The 23163-nt window shown below is 44.5% G+C and overlaps 1 protein-coding gene and 1 pseudogene across 2 annotated transcripts; one reads left to right on the forward strand and one right to left on the reverse strand.

The window, feature by feature from the left end:
- Window positions 1–2643: 2643 nt before the first annotated feature.
- LOC309800517 (eukaryotic translation initiation factor 2D-like) lies at window positions 2644–12646 on the forward strand (annotated as a pseudogene). The gene is made up of 8 exons: window positions 2644–2699; window positions 3627–3817; window positions 5310–5393; window positions 5867–5957; window positions 8535–8641; window positions 10467–10720; window positions 11221–11338; window positions 12508–12646. The product of its transcript is annotated as a eukaryotic translation initiation factor 2D-like (transcript).
- LOC309800518 (dual specificity tyrosine-phosphorylation-regulated kinase 3-like) lies at window positions 12564–21910 on the reverse strand (the record flags this gene model as incomplete). Its single annotated transcript, XM_082614679.1, has 3 exons — window positions 21723–21910; window positions 19741–19852; window positions 12564–14138 (listed from the first exon to the last, which is right to left on the reverse strand). Exons 1-3 carry the CDS (start codon window positions 21797–21799, stop codon window positions 12564–12566), a joined length of 1764 nt encoding a protein of 587 aa, XP_082470805.1. The 5' UTR covers window positions 21800–21910.
- Window positions 21911–23163: the final 1253 nt, after the last annotated feature.

Below are 23163 nucleotides of genomic sequence, written 5' to 3' on the forward strand. Positions count from 1 at the left end.
GACCTTCAATGACGCATGTGCCTCTTAATTGCAAAACATATTAACTTCTTCCCCAGGTCCCCTCAAATTTCACTCCTTTATCTGTTCAAAATGAAGGATCGCATCATCTAAATCAGGTCCAGCTGTGGATAATGAGCCTCAGGTGTATTTCCTTGAGTATAGCTGCTTGAGTACAGTTCTTGACCTAAAGATCTGTGAACAAAAGACACAAGCTTTCTGCCCCAAACAAATTTGACATACAATGTTGGGACAGGCATATTATAACCACCTGTAACCATTGTAGACACTCCTCAACGGGGAGAAAAATGGAGTCACTGATTATAGCTAATACGAAATGCATCAAGGCATGTGTTGCCAGTTCCTTGATTATGGCTGAAGTCTTGTGAATGACAGTTCTTGGCTCTACCCTCTGGACTCTAACTTCTACCTTTCCTTTTGTACAAATCATAAATCAAAGAGAGCCTGTGTTTGCAGCTTACCCAAGAGTGGGCAGCAGGTTGGTAGCCCTGTGGGGCTGTACTGGAGCCACAAAGGGAAAGTTAAAGAATCTAGGCTTGCTGGACTCAGGGTTCAGCCAGCTTGCCTAGCAACAGGGCCACCGGCAGGGAGCACACAGGCCCCTGATGCAGGCAGAGAAGTTGGGATGGCACCCTCCTGGGGAAAGGGAGATCTTGCTCTGCCAATAGGGAGGCAGGATGCTGTGTACAGAATCCCCTTGGGTCTTGGCTCCTACTTGTCAACCATGAATTAATTTTTAGGCTGCTAATCTGTGCCTTCTTAGCCAGGACATATGGTGTGTACAATAGCTTTCACAGCTTGAAATTTCTAGTATGCCCTTGAGTAACCTTCCTAGGCTCCTTGGTCAGAGACTGCTTCCATGGCTGTACTGCAATAGGCCTGGTCAACAGCACAGAGTCTGGCATCACACTCCCCCGAGTGTGGCTGGGTGGGGGCCCAAGCGGAGAAGGATCTGTGGCACTCTCCTCCTCTGGGCTCCTCTGACGTTGGCTTTATGGCTGGGGTGGTTCAGAATAAAGGCATGGTGGGTCAGAAGTGCAGGAGGAGATGGAGCTGTGGCTGACCCCAGATTAAGGGCAGAGATGGTGGTGGACAGAGACTGTGCAAGGCCTCATCTTTGTTATAGCCCAGATGGACTTCTCCTCTGTGTGACTGTATCACCACATTAAAGCAATCAGGATTTTTTTTTTCTTGGTGGATGGACACTCTGCTCTGAAATTTTCATTAGCAAAATTAAGTTTAGTAGGGGCCAGGACCCCAGGTGATTAAATCCTTGTTTCCAGGGTACACAGCAGTCCCTTTCAGGGAAACCCAATCCCTCACCCCTGCCTGAGACTGCTTTTTGTTTGTTTGTTTTGGACTAATATCTACCATTTATGGGAAAATTTCAAAGCACCCTGCAATAAATCACATGCGTTATCTCAGTGGTTTCTCACAGAAGCCCAGTGAAGTAGGTATTACCTCCACATCTTACAGAGAATGTAAGAGTTTCAGAAAGGATAAGCCATTGGCCCAAGATCAAACTGCTAGGGAGAAGCCAAACCATAATTTGATTTTACTATGCCTCAAAATTATTTTTTTATAAGCACTCTGAGTTTTTAAAATTGCTTTGGAAACAAAATCCCCCCAAATAATGCCTGAATGCAAAAGGTACCTAAAAAGGTCCCAAAATGTGGGGTTTTGTAACCAAAAATGTTTCAGGGCTTCCCTGGTGGCGCAGTGGTTGAGCGTCTGCCTGCCGATGCAGAAGACACAGGTTCGCGCCCCGGTCCGGGAAGATCCCACATGCCGCGAAATGGCTGGGCTGCTGAGCTATGGCCGCTGAGCCTGAGTCATGGCCGCTGAGCCTGCGCGTCCGGAGCCTGTGCTCCGCAACGGGAGAGGCCACAGCAGTGAGAGGCCCGCATATCGCAAAAAAAAAAAAAAAAAAAAAAAAAAAGTTTTAAATAACAGATTTGAAGATCATTTGTATAGTTTTCTCCTCTTAACAGGAGGTCAAACCTCGGACTAAAGTGGATTCCCTGTTATTGTTATTATCACCTCATGTAAATTAAAAAACAGGAAGGAGAAAATCTCGGAAAGAATTCTAGCTGAGGCCCCAAGTGTGCAATAAAATGTAAAGATCTTAAGAAACAAAAGCCCTGAAGAAAACCATTCAAGAGGCCTGCAAGTTTAAGAAAACACGAGTTCAATTAATTTTGTGCAGCTGAACTAAACTGCATGGAATGAGAGCTGGCAGAGCTGCTACTCAACACACTAGAACGCTGATGGAGTAAAAATGAACGGAATCGCTGTTGGCCCCAGAGATACTACAGACGCGCCCGCTCAAGCCACTCGCCTAGGCGCAGAGCCCGGCAGAAGGGGTGAGGCGAAAGGGTGCACCCCTCCGCGCAGGGATCCGCCCCGCCTTCTCCGGCCCCGCCCCCCATGCTTCAGTTCCCAGCCTTGCCATTAGGGGTGGCCGCGAAGCTGCGCGGCCCCGGTTTCCAGCCGGGCCCTTTTCCCAGCCGGGCCCAAGCATGGCTGCCCCCAGGACTGCGGGTTGGGAAGCTGCCGTGCTCGCGCTTTCCTGACAGTCCCTGGCTGCTGTGGTCGCCTTCTCTTCCCCAGGCCACTCCAGCAGATATGTTTGCCAAGGCCTTTCGGGTCAAGTCCAACACGGCCATCAAGGGGTCGGACAGGTGAGGGAGAGAAGAGCCTGCTCTGCCCACCAGGGCACCCAGACATCTCTCAAGCTCGGCTGGCTCACAGCCTTTTCTGGGCTGGGTCAGCCGACTTGGGGTGGAGGCCGAGGGGTACAGCCGGAGAAGGGACCCCGGGTGGCGGGCAAGGGTAAGTTAGACGTGTTTTGAGAGTGAAGATGGAGAGGAGGCCTGATTTATCTCCCAGGCTGTCTTTTGGATATTTTAGTGAGTTTACGAGAAAGCGTATAATTCAATCAGCGCGTATTGACTGCAGTCTGTTTAAGGTGTCGTGGAGGATGCCAAAATGAAGGAAAACGGGGTCCCTGCCCTACCAAGAGCTTTGAGTCCCTTGGGAGAGATTAGATGGGGCACAGAGAACTACAAGTATACGAGAAGAAGTGTCTAGTGATTACCACTGGCAGGAGAGACAGGTGGAGGGTGAGGAGAGAGGGGATAAGGCACATGTGGTAAGAACTGTATCTGTTCAGTTTTGCAAATGAAGGTGTCACCTTGGGAATTTTGGAGGCAGTGTTCTATAGTTGTCATTCTTGGTGCCCTAGCAGAGCTGTTTAATCATAAGTTGACAGATTTGGCAAGCATAGATGAGAAAGGAGTGGGTCCAGGAGCTATGTGTGGAGTCAGGAAGGCAGGGCTTAGTTTCCAGTGGCAGGCTAACTTGGGTCGCTTACCGGATCTCAGTTTTTTCCTCTCTTTGTAAAATGGAAAGACATGCCCCAGGAACATGTGAAAATAGATGAGACATTGGATGAGAAAGAGAATGGGATGTTTTGGAAGAGTGAGAATAAGGCATCATCAACCAGTCTTTTTCTTGGGCCTCGTGATTTTATAGTAAGTCTTGAGTCCTCAATATTTATTAAAATCCATCCAGGCAGCATACATACCAGGTATGTGTGCTCTCTGCAGGAGAAAGCTTCGGGCCGATGTGACAGCTGTTTTCCCCACTCTTGGAACGGATCAGGTCTCTGAGTTAGTACCTGGAAAGGAAGAACTCAACATTGTGAAGTTGTATGCTCACAGAGGGGATGCAGTGACTGTGTACGTGAGTGGTGGTAACCCCATCCTATTTGAACTGGAGAAAAATCTATATCCGACAGGTATGGCAATGGGATGGAGATGGCCATTACTATGGTCCTTGCCTAACATCTGTTTCTTCCATTAATCTGTCTTCCTTAAAACAAATAAATGCAAAATCTCCCTAAGAATCTTTTTGGATTTAGTGTCCCTAGAATTGGGTCTTTCAAGATCAGAAACTGCTATAGAAGTGAGGGGAAAAAAGGGTTAACACAAAAAGAGGGTGGTTGCCAAGGGAAATTCTGAGGTGAAGAAACACTGGTTTCTAGTGGGTTAAGTAGGGATTGGAGCCGAGGTCATGAAAAGGGTGGAGTTTCAGGGCATGTAAAAAATGCTTCTTAAAACTTTCACTAGTGGAATTTTCTTAAGATACTGAAGAGATACTGTGATGGGAAAGAAGCTGGGTTAGTTAAACTCCATACCCAGCTGTCTTAGTGGTGGACTTTGGTTGCGATGTCTCACAGGGATTCTTTCTTAGGCTCTTGTCTGGCTCTCAGGATACTTTGCTTGCTTTCTTTGTCACAGATCTCAGAGAGGCAGTGTCCTTTTCTCTTTTCCATGGCTGCTGACACCTACTTTGTCATTTGGGGGCTTTTCTTCCTCCCAGCTTGGCTGCAGCAGCGCAGTGCAGTCTCCTACCCCAGGCCACCCCCACCCCCACCCTGCTTTGCTGCTGTACACATACAAGCCCTTTTTGATCTAAGGGTTTTACTTCTAATCCCTGTGGAAACAGAGAGAATAAAAATAATAAACATGGGAAAGTTTCAGAATTTCTTACAGGCTGGTGCCCTGGTTTCGGATTACTTGCTTCTGAGGACATAAAAGGAATCCTCGTTGGGGCTCTGTCCCTACTTTTATCCACTATGGCCATGTTTGGCTGCTGCCGTTCAGGTGGAACAATAGGTGCCTCCAAGTCTCAAGTGACACCCAGTTTCTTAAGTCTCCGCCTTCTTCAAGACTGCAGCCTCTTTGAGAAGGGAGTCAGCCTGATGTAAACTATATGGAATGTGTTTCCCACAGGAAAAGGGGCACTCAGTTCCCAGGGAGGGGAAAAGGGATACTGGACAGGCAAAAGCAGATGTTCACTTCATCACTAGTTTTAGCCTTACACATAAATATCCAACTTTGGCAGCTAAACAGACTCTTAGAGCTGTAGCTCACTTCATGTGTCTTCTGACCAGTAAAAGTGATAACTTCTCAAGATCGTAGATTGAGAGAAACTACTGCAAAGAGCTCAGTATAAATATGTAAAGAATGCAGGTCTCTAAGGCTAAAGGAAGCAAGGATTCTCAAGTAAATAGCATATAACATATAAACCGCTTCACAAACTTGGGGTAACCTAATAAAAAAAAAAGAATGCAGCTTCTTTGGGCATCCCCTTACAACCTTCTCTCTAGCTTTGACTTGAGTTTCTTTTCTACATGTTGATTAATGTGGCCTCAGTGTTTGGCTTTGCCATTCCCCAGGGGGTTGGCTTTTGGGCAGTAAGTGTTTTCTGGCTCTCTTCTTGGACAGTGTACACCCTGTGGTCTTATCCTGATCTTCTAGCAACATTTACAACATGGCCCCTGGTGCTTGAAAAACTGGTGGGGGGAGCAGGTAAGAGTATTTTCCTATATTCTGGATAGTGGCTGAAACCTACTTAGTAAAGGCCAACTACTTTAATAAATGTACCCATTTTGTGCATTCATATGATTGAAAAGTAGAATTCTTCCCTCATGTCTGTTGCATCTCTTACTTGGCTGCTTCCATAAGCTCTCTGACCCTGCTGTAAGGCTTAAATAAGATAAGTGACATGAAAGTGCTCTGTGAACTGCCATATGCTATACTTTAGATTAATAAACTGAATTTAGGAAACCAGAATAAGATAGATCATGGAAGTGGACCCTCAGCTTGGTGCTTCAGTTTGACCACTAGTCTCCCAGAAGGAAAAGGTCTGACCCTCAGTTTGCCACTTTTTATTTTCACTATGAATAATGTAGTTGATGCTTAACAAATGTATGTTTGTTGAGCAAGTGAGTAAATGACGCAGTAAACTGTGGAGTTAGTTGCGATGCTTTTGTTTCCTGCAGATTTGATGCTGCCAGGGCTAGTGGTGCCCCCTGCTGGTCTGCCTCGGGTACAGAAGGGTGACCTCTGTGCCATTGCCTTGGTGGGGAACAGGTACTGTGCCAGTCAGCTGTGCCTGTGGGGAAAAAACTTAGGGAAAACTTGGGAGGGGTGGGAATGACAACTTCACAGCATATGGATAAAGGATTAAAAGAAAAAACATATTCTTCCTGAGCAATCAGAGAGTGGGGAATGGCAGTGAGCCTGTGGGGTGTCCATACATCTGGGCCAAGGGTATTTGCTCCTGCTGCTGCTTCTTCCTTTTTAAAATTTATTTGTTTTTTTTCTCCTTTAAAACTTTTTTTCTTAGATTTACAGAAGAGTTGCAAGTATAGTACAGAGTCCTGAAATACTCCTTACCCAGCTTCCTGTAATGATAACATCTTGTATAACCACAGTACAGTTATCAACACTAAGGAATTAACATTGGTTCAGTCCTTTTGACACTATTACAGACTTTATGCATATTTCCCCAGTTTTCCCACGATGTCTTTTTTCTCTTTTTTTGTGTTCAAGAATCCAGTCCAGGGTACCACATTGCATTTAGTTGTCATGTCTTCTTAGTCTCCTCTCTGTGACATTTTCTTGGTCTTTCCTGCCTTGCATGACTTCAACATTATTTTTGTCGAACATCCACATCATCATCCTCATCTTTTAATTATTTTTAATAGACTTATTGAGATATAGTTTTCATACTATAAAATTCACCTGTTTCAAATGTACGATTCAGTGATTTTTTTTAGTATATTTACAGGGTTGTTCAGCCATCACCACAGTGTCTCTTTTTTAAAATAAATTAGGAAGTAATGGTATGAACAGTTCTGAAAAATCAAAACCCTCTCACCCCATAATCCTTTTCTCCTAGAAGTAACCATTATCATTCTGATGCACGTCCTTGTCAGCCTTCTTCAATGCATATATACACGTGCATATAAAATGTATGGTTTGGGGTGTGTATGTTTAAAAATACAAATGAACAAACTTTATCCCTATTACTTTTTCACTTCAGGTAGTGGGGACATGTTCCATGTCAGCAAGCACAGATAAGCTGAATCTTTTTACCCACTGTGGGGTGATGGGAAAAGTCCTCTTCTAGTAGACATTGTGGTTGCCTCTACTTCGTCTCTATCACAAACAAGATCTTCCTGAGGCCTCTAGGGACACTAGTGCCAATATTTTTCTAAAGTAGATACTAGGGAGCAGAACTGTTTGGCTGAAGATCGTGCATATTTTCTGTTGCCCTATAAAAATGCTGTGTCAGTTTTCCCTCCTACCTACAGGGTATATGGAGCCTGTTTCCTTACATGCTCACCGACACTGCATATGATGGGTCATTTTCATTTGTATCATCCTGAATGAAAAACGACATCTTATTATTTTACTCATTGCTTCTTTGAGAGGGAAACATGGTAGGCATGGGAGGGGTCAGTGTTTAAAGATCTTATTTTTGTTGCTCATATTCTCCCATTTTCCTTGAACCTTTGGGAACCAAGCACCTAGAAATGTTTCCTTCCTTGTTTACCTGTAGCAAAACTTGAAGTTGAAAAGAATGGTGAAATTATTGTTTTTTCCCCCCAGTATTCTATCCAAGATCGGAGAAAACTACATAAGTGTGTATTTGGCCTCTGAGTTTGGCATTTAGAATGTATGTGGGAATGAATCCTAGGTGGTTTATGGAAGGGGGTGAGGGTACAAGGGAGTTTACGAAAACTACAAGACAGGTTCGAGACCGAAGTTCTTGAGCCATTGACGATTCCAAGGGTGGAAGACAAAGACCCGTCTTTTAGGAACTGGGAAAGAAGCCAAATTCAAAGATTCTGTGGCAGGAACTGACCCATGGGCACAGGAAGTGGAGCCACCGGATTAGCAAACGTTTTTTTTGAAGTTCAGGTGTTGGGAAATCTGCCCTTGAATCGTCTCCCTTGGGTCCAGGCAACGTTGCCAGGCTTGTATATTCCCCTCCTGTTAGCCAGCTGGACACCGATCCTTACAGGCAATGTGTGAGCATTGCTGAGTAACAGTGGGCTGACAGAGATTTCCCATTTGGGCTTTGGAAGTTTTTTGTAGTTATTGTAAATGTGGTTGTTTCTGATATTTTGGACACATCCAGTTCTTAGATAGATGTTATACAGAGCAAGGCCTGTTATAAAGAACCCACTCAGAAGGAACCTTTCGTTGGTACCACTGTATCTCTCTTCTCTCTTCCCTCTGGCATCCCTCAGCCTAATTTAAGGCATATGAATGGCCTCCCTTCTGAATTTCCATATAGGATGGCTATGCCTTTTTTAAGATAGGGGAGATAATTTATTTTTTGAAATTGAAGAAAGGGAACTTTAAATATCCTTCTGAGTCCTGCCTGGGTTTGGTTCATAATAAGAATATAAGAATGATAACATCAGTAGAGGAGTTACTTACACAGAAGGGAATATTTGGTCAAGGAATTTTTGAAAGTCATATGTGTAGGTAATTTGAATAAGATTGAGACTGCACCGAGTTTTAGCTCTGTGATACAAGTGGATGCTTCAGATTTGCAACCGTGGTGCTTTGAACACATGTGTAGAAACCTGGTCCTGACATGTGCCCTCCTGGAAGACTTTCCCTGACCCTCGTCTCTGACCTCCTCCTTCTCAGAGCCCCCGTTGCCATCGGAGTTGCTGCCATGTCACAGCCGAGATGCTGACCTCAGGTGTGAAGGGAAGGGGCTTCTCTGTGCTCCACACCTACCAGGACCACTTGTGGTGGGTTCCATGCTTTTTCTGTTTTATAGGGAGCTGGGTGGGCGGAGGGAGCACAGGGCCTGGATTGAGAAGCGAGAGTTTTGATCCCTGCTGTGTCCTTAGTCAAGTTGCTGACCCTAGACATTAATTTCCTTGCAAAATGTGGAGAAAAGATTTTTTTTTTGGCCTGTTTAGAAAAGAAATTACCGAGAACTTTATTTTCTAGGTGAATTATAGAATCCTAGGGCTGGAAGAAGGCCTTAGGGATTGTCTTCTCTGCCTCTCAGTACAGTGATATTCTTTATTTTTATGGCACTGGTCGATCTAGCCTTTTCTGCCGTGTACATTTAGGCATTTTCTGACCCCATGATGAGTGCTCGGGAATTCTCACATCTGAATCCAAATCAAAGTAGAGTAGGTCCTCAGGCACCAGGGTGACAACCTGATGACTTTCCTGTTGTTCAAGTTCCACATTTAGGATCTCCTCCTCATTACAGAACTTGCACTTTCTCACTGTGACGGTTGCTCTCTGGAGCTGTATGTGAGTTTATTTTCTGGTTATTTTCTTGTCATTTAACCAAAATAGTAAGTAGTGCTTTTCTCGAAAGCAGTATACCTGGTCTTCTGGCCAAGTGTTGTGTGGCCTGTTGGTATAGATTTACCCTTACGTTTTGAGTCAGTCTTGGAGTTACTTATTTTACAAGTATTGGCCAAGCCCTGGTTTGCTGGAGGTACAGCCTCATCAGTGTGGGTTTCAGCAGGCATCTGAGGGCTGCTTACTCACGTACTCCCAGCACCTTGTTTTCTGACTGTTAGTCTGGGCAGTTAAGGTCTTGTTGTCTAAATTGTTTTATCAGTGGCTGCCTCAGTCTCCCCTCCTCCCGCCCTTTGAAAACACTTACGGTATTTACCTGATCAGAATAGCCTAAACATACGCTCTGGCCTCACTAGTAGCCATACTTAATAAGCCTTGCTGCGGCTGTTAGTAAAACTTTGTTTGACTTGCATAATCTTAGTTAACAACATAATGCTTTTTGTTTTTACCGCTCTGCTATGTGGCGTCCCTTTTTTTCCTGTCTTCATAAGGCTTAGTGGCATAAAGCCATTGTAATCTCTACTCTGCAGGTTAGATTGCATTCTTTTTTTTCAGTTGAGGTATAGTTGATGTACAGTGTTGTGTTAGTTTCAGGTGTACAGCCAAGTGATTCTAGTGACCATTAGTATATCTAGTGATTCTAGATATAGATATATACATATATGTTTTTTCTCGGATTCTTTTCCATTAAAGGTTATTACAAGGTATTGAATATAGTTCCCTGTGCTATACAGTTGGTCCTTGTCATTTATCTATTTTAGATTGCATTCTGATTTAACACAGAAGCAGTCTTGAGCAGGCTTGAGCAGTCCAGGTGTTTGTAATTTGTTCCATACGCTCAACCTTGGGTTTGTATTTCACCAACCTGGTACTACAGATGCGTTTGCAATCTTCATTTGGTTATTTAATTCAAAATGGTTTTATTTTTAATTTCTATGAAGGGAATACTTTGGAAGGGGAGCTCCACTTTAACTATGTTGTCTTTAATTTTTCTCTGTCCCTGAATTTCTGTTTGGGTTAAGGAGGAGGCAAGAATTACTCTCCCCATTTCAAAGATGAGGAAACTGAGGCATGGGACTTCTCTGGGCCCAGAATTGGAAACAGAGTTGAGAGGCACACCCAGGTTCTCTGGCCTCTCCTGGACACCCCTGCCTGTGGGTCTTACTCTCTCTGGACCCCTGCTGACCCCCTGACCGGGGCTGGAGAGTGTTGTGGCTGCTGCTCAGTGTTTCTGACATGAGGCTTTTGCAGGCGATCTGGAGACAAGTCCTCTCCACCATCCATTGCTCCACTGGCCCTGGATCCCCCAGATCTCCGTGAAGAGAAGGGGTCTGTCCAGGCAGACACCACCTTGCAGGGAGACATGAGGCGCCTGACCCTGGCGGGAGAGGAGGAGGAGGGGGAGGTTGAGCAGAGGTGTGGGGAGAAGTCCCCGTCGGAAGCTACAGAAGACCCCAGTGTCGGGGGCCTGAGCCCAGAGCCCACGGACAGCAAGACCCTTCAAGGTACAGCTCTGGCAGGAGCAGGGCGCTCGCCTCTCAGTGTAGGGACTGAAGCGCTCGGCTCTGCTTCCCACCAGAGCGGCGCCAGGGCTCCGGGAGGGGCGGGGAAAGGCCTTAGTTTTGGTGAGGGTGGTGCCACAGCCCTTTGCCATCTTACCTGGGAGTCTTCCGAATATGTCGCGTTTCCCTGGATACCCGTCGGCTCTGCTATTTGGACTGATCCCAGCTACACGGCCCTCTTAGTGTTCTTCTGGCTCTGACTTCTCTATCAGAGAAGCATCCGCGCCTGGCTGGGTGGGACTTTGTGGCCTGACCCCCTCTGTGGGGTCAGACCTCTGTAAAGGCTCAGTGTTCTAGAGAGTCTGGGAGCTTTGGTGCCTGGGAATGGGCTCCTTCAGAGCTGAGGGGTGAGGTACGGATGTCACCGTGCGGGGACTTATCTTGTGCTGCGCGGGCCTTCTGCGGCCCTCAGGAAGGATGTGGTTCTTGTCTTCTCCTTGCAGAGCAAATGGACGAACTGTTGCAGAGATGCTTCTTGCGTGCTTTGAAGTACTGCGTCAAAAAGGCTGACCTCCCTTTACTCACCAGCACTCTCCTGGGCAGCCACATGTTCTCCTGCTGGTATGGAAGGCATGGTGTGGGCTGGGGGCCGGGCGGTGGGTCTGTCTCCTGCTCTTTGGTGGTAGGATGGGACAAGGCTGATGGGGGAATTGTTTTAGGGACATGATGTGGAAAGAGCGAAGTGGAGGGTTGACCTGGCAAATACTGAGTTTTAAAGACTTCAGTTTTAGCCAGTGAAAGGACGTCGAGGAAATGAAGGTTAAAATTCGCAAGGCGCTTTGAGCACTGCCTCTGCTGTGGTGATTCTGGGCTCTTTTACGGATTGGGCAGCATGTCCGGCCCCGGAAGGGCCCTGGGGCAGCCTGTTTGTTCTGGAGGCTTCAGTCCCCTCACACCTTTCTGAAGAGTAGGTGGGCCAGATTAGGTTGTGTCAGCAGGAAGAATCGGTGTGAACCCCCCACCCGACCCGCACACACAGCCACCAGCAGAGGGAGTGTTACATGTGGGTTGAACCTGGACTTTGAAGACTGAGCCATCTGGGCTCAAAAGCCAGCTCCCCAGGGTGTTGGAGCAAAGGTGTATTTGAGCCCATTACCAGGCTTCTCTGAGCCCTGATTTCTAACACTTGTAAGATTGCTGTCAAGATCGAATAACCTGACATTTAATAAGCACCCAGTAAATATTATCATGTCAGGAGAGTTGCTTATTGATTTTCACCTCAAGTCTGAACTTCTTTCTGAGAATTTTGCTCTGTTTTTTAAACAAGGGGTTTTAATGTAATTCTCTTCCTCTACATGTGAGCTTCTTTAAGGCATTCTATACCCATGTGGGGTCTGGAGTGCGCGGCAGATCTAGTTTTCAGTCTCATCTATAACTACGGCCATGTCCCAAATTAAGCCTCTGGAACAGATGCCGAGGGAGACTAGAAGTGAACGTTCAGGATATACTTTCTGGTATATCGTCTACCTTGAGAGAAAAGGATTTAAACCCACAGAATAATACACAGGTTGGTGAACACCTGACAATAATAACAAAAGATGCACTGACTTATAAAAAGTCTTTTACTATGTATCCCAGGATGGCCAATACAAGCTGGTTAGGTAATTAGCCCTTCAAGAGTTCTTTTACAGTCATATAAAAATGCTTTGCCTTGTTAAAAAAAGATATCTAGTCTACCAAAAACATATCCATTAATGGGCTTGGTGTTGTTTCTTTTTTTCCATTTTCAGGTTTGCAAGATGATTAAAAATACCTACATATCATCTCTGAGCACACCAGCTGTCCATTAGCTAATCAGTTTTGGCAATACAGTGCACAGAGGTATACCACCACTGGTTTCTGACATTAAGTTAGCTTTAAGCTTATTGGCTATTCGTACAATTGGAGGCAGCTTGCAACCCAGGCCCTGGAAAGCATTTGCAGGGTTTACTACCCTTTTGCCTGACACCTTTTCAGTGGTGAGAGGTCTGGGCACAGACTTGCTAATCCAAGGGTGTCTTAGTGCTTGAGCTGGGGTCAGGCGGGCAGAGGGGTCCCAGGTAAGACACCTTTTCAAAAAGTCTATGAAGAAGTAATCATCACACCCCTTCAGTGCTGTCCGCCAGTCTTTGCTGCCTGGGGGACCCCGCTTCTTACCCCTCCGTGAACGACCTCCCACAAACACAACCCTCCCATCTGCCCGACTGGTCACAAAACAGTAGCGAGGTAGGCCCCTGGAGTTAATAAAGTACTTGGCACGTTTGGATTGCTCCAGGAGTTTTGGTGGTGGCATCCCTAGAAGCTCCATCATACAGGCCAGCTGGTCTCCTTCATCCTCTCCAGGGAAGAGAGGATGTCCTGTTAAAAGTTCTGCAAGGATGCAGCCAAAACTCCACATGTCAATGGACGTGCTGTAGCGGCTTCCTAAGATGATCTCTGGAGCTCTGTAGAACCGAGACTGGATATAGGTGTAAAGCTTCCGGTACTCAAAACAGCTGGACCCAAAGTCAATGACCTTAGTCGCACTGTGCCCACAGTGTTTCAGGAGAATGTTTTCTGGCTTCAGGTCACAGTGAATGATCTTGTTTCTGTGGAGAGCATCCAAGGATTGCAAGATGGATTGAGCAAACTTGCGAACCAACTGGATACTAAAACCCTGGAACTTGTTTTTTTTCATGAGCTCATAAAGGTCTACGCTCAGTAACTCAAAGGCCATGCAAACATGGTTCCGGAACGTGAAACTTTCCAGCATATGAATAATGTTCATGCTACCGGTTTTATCCTGCTTTTTAAGATGCTCCAAAATCCGGATCTCCTCGGCTGCTTGGCGATGGAGGTGCTTTTCATTGCGTACCATCTTCAGGGCCACGTACTGTCGAAGTTTGTGATCATAGACCCGGGCTACCTGCCCAAAACTGCCCTTGCCAATAATTTTCAGCACCTCATATCGATAAGCTAGATGGTCTCGAGGCACGTGAATGTAGGCCCCATCTGCATCATCATAACCCCCATTATTGGGACCACCGATAACTCCATGTCTTTTTTTGGCATTTGGACCCACAAAGTAAATTTCTGGATAATTGATGATTTCCAGCTTCTCATAAGCAGTGAGGTGGTGTTTATACTGCTTCAGTGCTTGTTCTGGAGTCAGAGGCAACACTTTGGATGCTTTGGATGAACTGCTGGATTTTACTGTATTCACACGATCTGAACTTTTACCCTGAGAAACTGTAGGAGAGCATTTTTCAGAGTCGTTGATGCCATCTGACTGAAAAGTATCAGATCTTCTGTTGCCAGATTCTTGAAATAGTTGTTCTACCTTCATCTCACCTCCATTCAGGAAGCACTGAGTAGGATCTCTTGTTAAATGCTCAGTGGTGATCTACGGCAAAGAGAAGTGAATCTATGTTAAAGTCACTAAAAACGGTGGAAGAACGAAAGAATCGTCCCCCTGACTGAACAAAACAACAAAACATGCCAGTTGTGTAGTTAAAAGGCCCAAAAGTGAGATAAGAAAAGCAGGAGTCTCTAGAAACTCGTGTTATGTTAATCCTTAGGTTCCCTGACTGCTGTGGCCACCCCAGCCCCACTACATAGGCCTCCCTTTGTTCAAAACAAGACGGTCATCTTACCATACCCGAAACGTGCTAGATTCCTTCTAACTGGTATGTCTTCCTACCGAGAATCTTTTCACCCCATCCACTCAAATCCTACGCTCTTTCAAAGCCCAATGCTAGTCCTCCCTCTTCCACTTAGAACTACTCCAAGCCCATACTAACTATGGCTCCACTCACATCTTAGCTGCAGCTTTTCGAGTCTACCACGTAATCTGGCCCTTGTTATATATATACTGTCCTATATTGTTCACAAACTGTTTCAAGTATCTTCCCAAATCTTAAGGGCATGTACCAGGAGCAAATGAATACATATTAAAGTGTTCTGTAAATGATACAGGGACAGAGGCAGGATGTGATCCCCAGGTCTTCTGAATCTTGGTCCAGAACATTAACATAACCTGGTACCAGCTTCTCCTAGTGCCTGTACTATTCTCCAGTAGGGCTGAATGTTGACCTTGGCCTGGAATCAACCAAGGCCTCATCGTCTACTCCTGGGTCCCCAAATACATGATCGCATCTTCCTATCTCAGTTCATTGAATCACAAAATTTCTAATCCAGAGAGAACTCTTGAGATCACCAAGGCCAATTCTTTATGTATCTGATGAATAGCAGTGAGAATCTAAGGCCCCAGGGTGCTGCTTGTAAAACTCTCCTAAAGACAAAGAGTCTCCTTTCTCTCTCCTTCCCTTGCTCATAGACACATACACTAGTCTCCCTCAGCAAACGCCTACGTGACAAAGGCATACAACTCTTTTTACTTGATTTGGCATCACCTTTTCCTGCAAGGAACAATAACCCTCAGAAGAAAACTCTACTTATTAAATACCTCTGAAATGAAATAAGATTCTTTGAAACTCGATGGAGGGAAAGACAATGAAAAAGCCAAACGCTAAAAAAAATACTAAGAAAAATATAAGAATGTGCTAGAAGGAAAGAAGAAAAAAAGTGCTACATCTGTTGTTTAAAAAAAATAGTCTGGGATACTTCAAAGAACAACTGTTTTTCTTAACAGACCCTGAAGAACTTTACCCCCGATCTGTATGATTGAGAGCCTCTACGATCAGGGGTAGATAATTCCAGAGAAGCTCTGAGCTATCTTTATGATCTCTTAAAATATAACGCAAGTTATAAGGTAATGATCCAAAGTGGCCAACCATTTAAAAAAGAGAATTTTAATATAACCTAAGCAAACAACACCTGACCCATCACCTATATAAATAAAAATATAAAAGATGTAAATATAAAAAACAAAAAAGGGATGAAAAAAAAATTAAGTGTTGGCATACTTTAGACAGCCCCTTATTTAGTTATAAAAGCACGACATTAGTTCCTGCCTGCTTCTTTTAGGTCATTTAATCAATTTAAACATTTATATAGTACTACAGTTACAAAAATGAGGCACTGCACCATCTTACATATAAGCAAAGCAGCCAGTACAACGGTAGCCATACTTTGGCATTGAGTTTCTCAATAAAGAGGCAAGATACGGACCAGGAGAGGTCTCTGATACCAAAATAGAGAACTATCACTAGTCAAGAAAATAAAACACAGGCTGGCAGACAGAACCTAAATACCTTGCTAAGATGTAAATATAATGCAACATTTTGTTTATCAGCAATTAAGTCAAATAACCATTCCTGTTTTTAGGGATGGAAAAAAAAGGCCTCATCCATCCATCTAACATTCACATGAGCACTAATTGTTCACAATTATAAAAGTGCCAAAAAACAGGTTACCTCAAGGCACTACAATCTATTAGGAGATAGGTTTGGCTGAACTAGGGAATTATAATTATTTGGTTTTAGGTAGATTTACATAACAAAACCAAATATTTGCATGCATCTAAACCAGTTTTCCTTAAATTTTTACTCCCTAACCTAAATGCATCTAAATATTTACTGCTAAAATCCTGGGGACACATTCTGAAGAAATGTGAAGTCAGAAGGCCTAGGTTGGGGTCCTGGCTACACTGCTCAAAAACTGTAGGTCCCAGGGTAGGCTTAACCTTTAGCCCAGTTTCTTAGCCTCAATTTCTTTATCTTTAAAATGTGGATAATAATACCTCCTTGCAGGATGTTGTGTGAATCAAATTATAATTAATAATATATGTGAAAGACCCTCAGAAACTATAAAACATGTTAAAAACACTGGTAACAGTTAGGCAAAATTCTCAATATATTGTTTAAACTCCAATACACCCTCCCTATCCCCTTTCAGCTTCTCTTTTCTCTCTGTGGTGCCTTCCTCTGCAGTTCCAGACTCCCTCCACCAGACATCTGGCATTAACTATGCCTTCTGCTCCGTGAAGGCCTGCACAATCAGCCTTCCCTTAGGATGCATGGAAACACCTCACCCACTTTCTCCCCCACATAAAACCTCCTTTCAACTTGCCATGCAATTTAATGGGTTATCTCTCCAGACATATTTGACCTTTAAAAAGAGCAATGCCTTAACCCAAGGGAATGACTCTCTAGGACCCGCGGTCATCAATGACAAGCTGGTAGGAAAGGTATTTGTGGTCCAGGGTCCACCCCTGGGCATTTCACCTACTCTACCTACATGTAAGGCTGTGCTGGCTCTGGAGGTATTCATTTCTGTTTGTGGTAAAGAGAGGGTCTCAGGTACAGACTGTTAATAAGAACAGAAATTTAACTTCCACAGAACTATTACAATAAGATTAAGGATGTCACTTGGATTTCCTGACTCATGGTTTTTCCTTAAAGTGAGCCTAAATCTCTCTCTCTGCAAATTAAGTCTTATTTTGCCCTCCGGAACTACACAGGAGTGTCCAAATTTCCATGTTAAAGCCCTTCAGATACCTAAAAGGGGCTGTCCTGCCTTCCCCATTTTTTCTCGAGGCTCATCATCCCCATCACATCCTCCACCTCACACAGCCTGGGTCAGGCTGCCTTACTATATCCTATTCACGTTCTCAACACGTATGGGCTGCACGTTATATCTCTCTGCAAGTGTGGCTTCCAGAACAGAACAAGACACTTCAGGTCTAGTCCCCTGAGGACTGTCAAGGTTTGAACCTCCAATGAATCTGAAGAATTCCAGAAAGAAATTTTTCCACACAGGGAGGGGTTCTCACCTTAGCTTTCTTTCCTTTCCTGTAATAACTCAAATACTGCTCTGAATCAATTATGTATCAAGTCTGCTGTGCTATAAATAAAATCTTCCTTCCGTTCTAGGAGAATCTAGAATTTTCACACATGTTAAAGTAGTTACAAAACACTATATATTTCTAGTCTAGGGTTATAATCACAATAACTGACCAATGTCTGCTATCGACTTCAAATATTTTAACTATGTAATTATATCCAGAGAGACAAATAATGCCAGATTAATCCTGTTTTATTTAAGAATGCTTCATGTACATTGTTAATTTGGAGCGCTCTTTTTTTTTTTTTTAACACCCCTGTATTGGAGTATAATTGCTTTACAATGGTGTGTTAGTTTCTGCTTTATAACAAAGCGAATCAGCCATACATATACATATGTCCCCATATCTCCTCCCTCTTGTGTCTCCCATCCTCCCTATCCCACCCCTCTAGGTGGTCACAAAGCACCGAGCTGATCAATTTGGAGCACTCTTGACATTTCAAATAGAATCTTCAACTGCGTTAATCAAGTCTTAAAGATCTTGTTGAGAAATTCAGAAAAGGAATATCCTTCTCGTCCAGATATAAAACACCACCCCCTCCCTCGTTCTCGACCCTAAATCTCTGCAACACAAAGCTAACCCAATAAAAGCCTATGAGCAGATGATTTATAGTTTACAACAAGAATGTAAGGGCATCTTGGATAAACAAGGAAGCCAAAGCTCTTTGTGAAATGAGCAATAGCGTCTCGCAATGGAGTCATGGCATAATGAACTATAAGTGTTACTAAGAGGTCAAAAGCACTTTTTTCAGCAAAATTTGCAAAGACAGCATTGTTTTAGAATCTAAAATCTTGTGTTTTGCAAGCTGTGTTACTCTGAATACCACACAGTAAAAAAAATTCATTTTGATCCTGAAACATACAATTTAATTGCCCTACTATATGGTGATTAGCACTGGCCAACTGAAGTAAAGTTAAAATGGACTTTAAGTCACATGATGACGGACTGTAAAAGTTTCCCAGAGAGATGTGCTAATTGTCAGCAAGTAACCACGAAATCTGATAGTCAACACACGAGTATATAGGTGGTTCTGGAGCTCTTAGAGGTTTTTACATATTAAAAACAATAAGCTTGTGGAGAAAGGAAACTTACTGCACTTTGGAAAGGAGATTAAAAATAGGGTGACCAGCCTTCCAAATATATGTAGCCCGTATCTTGTAATATTATTAGCCTTGAAAGTAGTGAAGGGGTTGATTTTTAATGGCAAAAGCTGACAAACCGTTGGGAAGGACTATGAAAAATGCAAGCAGTGTTTTACATAGAAATAATTTTAGGTCTTAAACAGAAATATGAAGGAGAACTATTGATAAATTAGTCTACTCAATTATTCAGTTTGTTCGTTGATGATATATGCAGCAAATTTTAAAGTCACAGGATAGATTCTCCCTGTCATGGAACTTGTCCAAAACCCTGCTCTCCCTACCTCTCTATGAGTGCCGAGGGAATGGGAATTAATTTATTCTCTTAAACATAAAACGGTGTCAAAAGCTAAATGTCTGCAAGCTCCAAAATGATTAAATGCATCGAAACCAAAATGTATTGCTCAAGTTTCATTTATGATCTATAAAATGGTTCTCTTAAGCATACTAATAAGCTAGGACTGCATTTCTACCGTGCAGGAAAAATCTGCAGATCTGTAAGTTCAGAGGTATTTTCTGTTTCTTGTTCTTGTTAAAATGAGCCATCATAATATAGTGTACATATCATTCTATGAAAAAAAAATAACCACTATCTAGGGCTTCCCTGGTGGCGCAGTGGTTGAGAGTCCGCCTGCCGATGCAGGGGACACGGGTTCGTGTCCCGGTCTGGGAAGATCCCACATGCCGCGGAGTGGCTGGGCCCGTCAGCCATGGCCGCTGAGTCCGGAGCCTGTGCTCCGCAACGGGAGAGGCCACAACGGTGAGAGGCCTGCGTACCGCAGAAAAAAAACAAAACAAACACTATCTAGATAAAAGTAGCATGTCGTTTTTTTCCCTATTTACCCCAGTGATTGAAAGGAATAGGTGGGCTCCAAATCAAAATCATTCTGAAAAGCTGAACTTGGACCACAGAAACTGTTATTTCAAAGTCAAGAGAAACCAAAAGTGAATAAAAAAGAGCCTGGGTTACCAGTGACATGTAACTGTACCTTGACCATTTAAAGTAGCACTTCCTCCTTTCCAGGCCCATTAGAGCTCAAAGAATTACTTCATTTACTTACATTTAGTCTTCTGGGTAGAGGTGGTTCAGAAGGATTGCAGAGTGCATTTGAACAGGGTGAGCCTTTGGTTTCATCTATTATCACGACACTATCATAGACAAAATCATCCAATCTAGTTGAAAGGATTACAGATAAAATCTGTCAGTAACTGAAGTATATAAATTTGTATTTCCAAAACACCCTTTAACTGCTTCATATCTGCTACAAAGAATAATTAATACAAACAAATGTCCACACTGCATTTTGGCACTGAATACACACCACAGGGGTATTTGGCAGAGGAAGGGAGGAAACCCAACTTTTCCTCCTTTTTTTATTTTTAAAGAAAGGACAGCATTTCTAGGTTTATAGTTTGAAATTGTTAAAATACGTCTTACTTTCTGAATGTTGTTAACAATAGGGACCATCAAAAGAATCTCATTTAACTTACTACTTGAAAACGAAGGCTAGTTGAAATCTGAAGCCTAAAAGCTAACCAGAACAAACAAACAGACAGAGAACTGTACTTTCAAGTCGGAGACTTGGATTCTAATCTCAGCTCTACCACTGGCTACTCTACCTTCCTCTCTGAGCCGTTGGTCACATGTTGTAAAGGGAAGAATAGTTCCAGTCTACGCACTTCTGGGTCTCACAAGCAAGAAATAAAAGGCCTTCTTAGGGCTTTCTCTATATTTATTTATTTATTTTCCTACTTAACATCTATCTAACTTGTAGAAAACTACAGTGAATTCTACAGCAAATACTATAGGGATTCTCTACATTACAAAACGTACTGGATTTCACATCTTTACCCACTTAATTTTCGGGTGGATGGTGGAAGCTAAATGCCAAATGATAATTTCTCTGCTCTTTAACACTGTGCCTCCCTCCACCGCTGTAAGGGAACACAAAAGACGGAGAGGATTTATTTAATCCACAGGATGGCTCTGAATAATGTATTTCATCTGCCACCAAGAACATGGATTTCCCAGTAACACACATCAGCATTTCATTGTATCATTTTTACATGATATACTATGAATACAATGATAATGAGCCAGCTGCAAGGGAAGAATTTTTTTTAATCTTTAAAACTATGCTGGAATATTTTAGTGGCTTATAAAAACTGTTTTGTAAAATTCCAGAGTTTTCTTAATCGATGTGTTATAGGAGTACAAAGAGAAAAAAAAAACCCGAAAAACAAAAACCAAACAGAAAACCCACTACAAATTATTTTTGGAATGTTCTCTTTTTAAAAAACATGCTTACATTCTGATAAAATTATACCTTTACGGGAACTGCTTCATTGACAAGAACCAAAAATTCTGGATGTGACTGATTCTTTGCCAACAGCACGAATAAAACAAACAAAATGGGACAGACGTCCACATTTACAAAGAAGAAGACAGACTGAAGACCTACAAGATTTCCTATAAATAGCCAAAGGAAATTACCCAAAGGTAGTCTCCATGCAAATGAAGTGGGCAGGTGGTCCCTACTCTCCATTAAGGTGTAAAATCCTATGAAAGGTGGAGAATCTCTCAAAACACGATCCACAAAAAGTCCTACTCGGCAGAGCCCCTCACCTACACCCCTCACGGCAAAGCCCTTGGTTATCTGCTCTGAGCAACAGGGCTTATTGGAAAAGGTATTGCTCCCTGTGTCCCCCAGTTTGCTAAAAAGCCCCACCAAAAACATCCCAGCTTCTCAGAGTTCCTACCATATACCCCCGATGTAGGACTTCAGAAATAATCCCCAGGGTGGGAATTCTTCTTTGCCTAACTCCTTTCTAGCCCACTCCCGCGCTGGGCTGGGGGCAGGGGAGCTGATGGAGAGGAAGAGGGTGGGCCAGTCCCGGAGAGGGAGTCAGACCCCTTCCCTCGTCCTTACTGCTTGGGGGCTCGCTCAACCTCCAGCCCAGTCCATCCACGCCCCCCGACCTCGCCTGCCAGCTGCAGCGGCTCCTTCGGGAGCCCCAGCGCGTTATCCCCCGGCGCCGTTACCTCCGCGGCTGGGGCGGCAGTCCGTCTCCTGGCGGCCCCGCATCTTTCCGCCTGGACCCGCGAGCTGTGCCTCCCATCCGTTAGCTCCGGACCCCCCGGAGGGAGGGGCGGCGTTTGGACGGTCAGGCGAGCAGCGTCCACCTGAGCTGGGGCGGCTGCCTCCCGGGCCGCGACGTTTCCTCGGTACCTCTCTTCCACACAGTGCAGCTCCCAGCGCGTCCGCTCGGGACTGGCTGGGGTCGACAACTGCCAGAGGAGCAGCAGGGGCGGGAAGGGGAGCGGTGTGGTCGCCTAGCAACCGCGACACGCCCCTTGAAACGCCTCGGCGCAACAATGTGGCCACGCACAGGGGCGGGGCCGAGGCCACTCCCCACTGAGCGGCGCGTGTCTCGGAAGCTCTCGCTGGCCCTGGAAGGTGGGAGGCGGGAGGCTGGGAACCCGCCGCCTGAGGTTCTCTGGTCGCTGGCCGAGGCCTGAGGGCCGCGGCTGGGGAGGTAGAAGGGCCCTGACGGGGTGTTTGTGAAATAGCAGCCCCCGATTTCTGCCTCAGAAGTGGCAGCCGGCACCTCACGGTCAGCTAGCTATCTCTTAGCAAGTTGCAGCCTAGAGTTCTAAAACCTCCCTTGAATATGAATAAAATGAGAACGAAAGACATGGGTAATTTCTCAGACTTCTCCACTGAGGGGCGTCCCTCCGGAGGGTAATGAGTTAACAGAGGAAACCAATAATAATAAACCCACTTTGTGACACCACCGGCGCCACGAATCTTTTCATTTAACCTCGGTAACCATACTAGATGACATCCCTCTTTTATATAGATTTAACTAGGATCCGGAATTTAAGCTGAGGTATGTCTGACTCCCCTGCAATGGGATGCCACGGATGGTAGGGCTCAGAGCCATTTTAAGGATGAGGAAAGTGAGGCCAGAGGAGATCTGTGGTTGGCAAAGCCTGAACTAAACGTCTCCAAATTCCCAGCCTTCGTCCTGCTGCACCAGACCCCCTGGAAAGAAGGCTCTTCCTGTCTTCTTCCTTGGAATGGGTGGGGGTTTTCCCTTTGCTTTTCTGAAAAGTTAAGATGCCTCGGCAACACCAAGGGTAAGCGGATTTGGATAGTTGGAACGAAAGTGAAAGGGAAGGAGGTTAAAACAGAAGCACACAAGTGTTGTTTTCTTGAGCGTAACAGCCAGTCGGATTATCTAAACCTACAAAACACGAGGCAGGCTGTCTGACCCTTGAGGAGAGAACTAAACGTTATGGAAATGCCGAACACGGGCGCCACCTGGCGGGGTGGGGCTTGGGGACTCATTGCCCCAAGCCTGCAGAGCATAGTCCAGAAACCTGAACATTTGCATCCAAGGCTCATTTCCGTGAGACTAAAAGTCAGAGTCCCTGTTCTCATGTCTTTAGTAAAAATGCCCTTAAAATCCAAAGGCTCTTC

Source organism: Mesoplodon mirus (genome assembly GCF_964341445.2).
Source record: "Mesoplodon mirus genome assembly, chromosome: 3".
NCBI lineage: Eukaryota > Metazoa > Chordata > Mammalia > Artiodactyla > Ziphiidae > Mesoplodon > Mesoplodon mirus.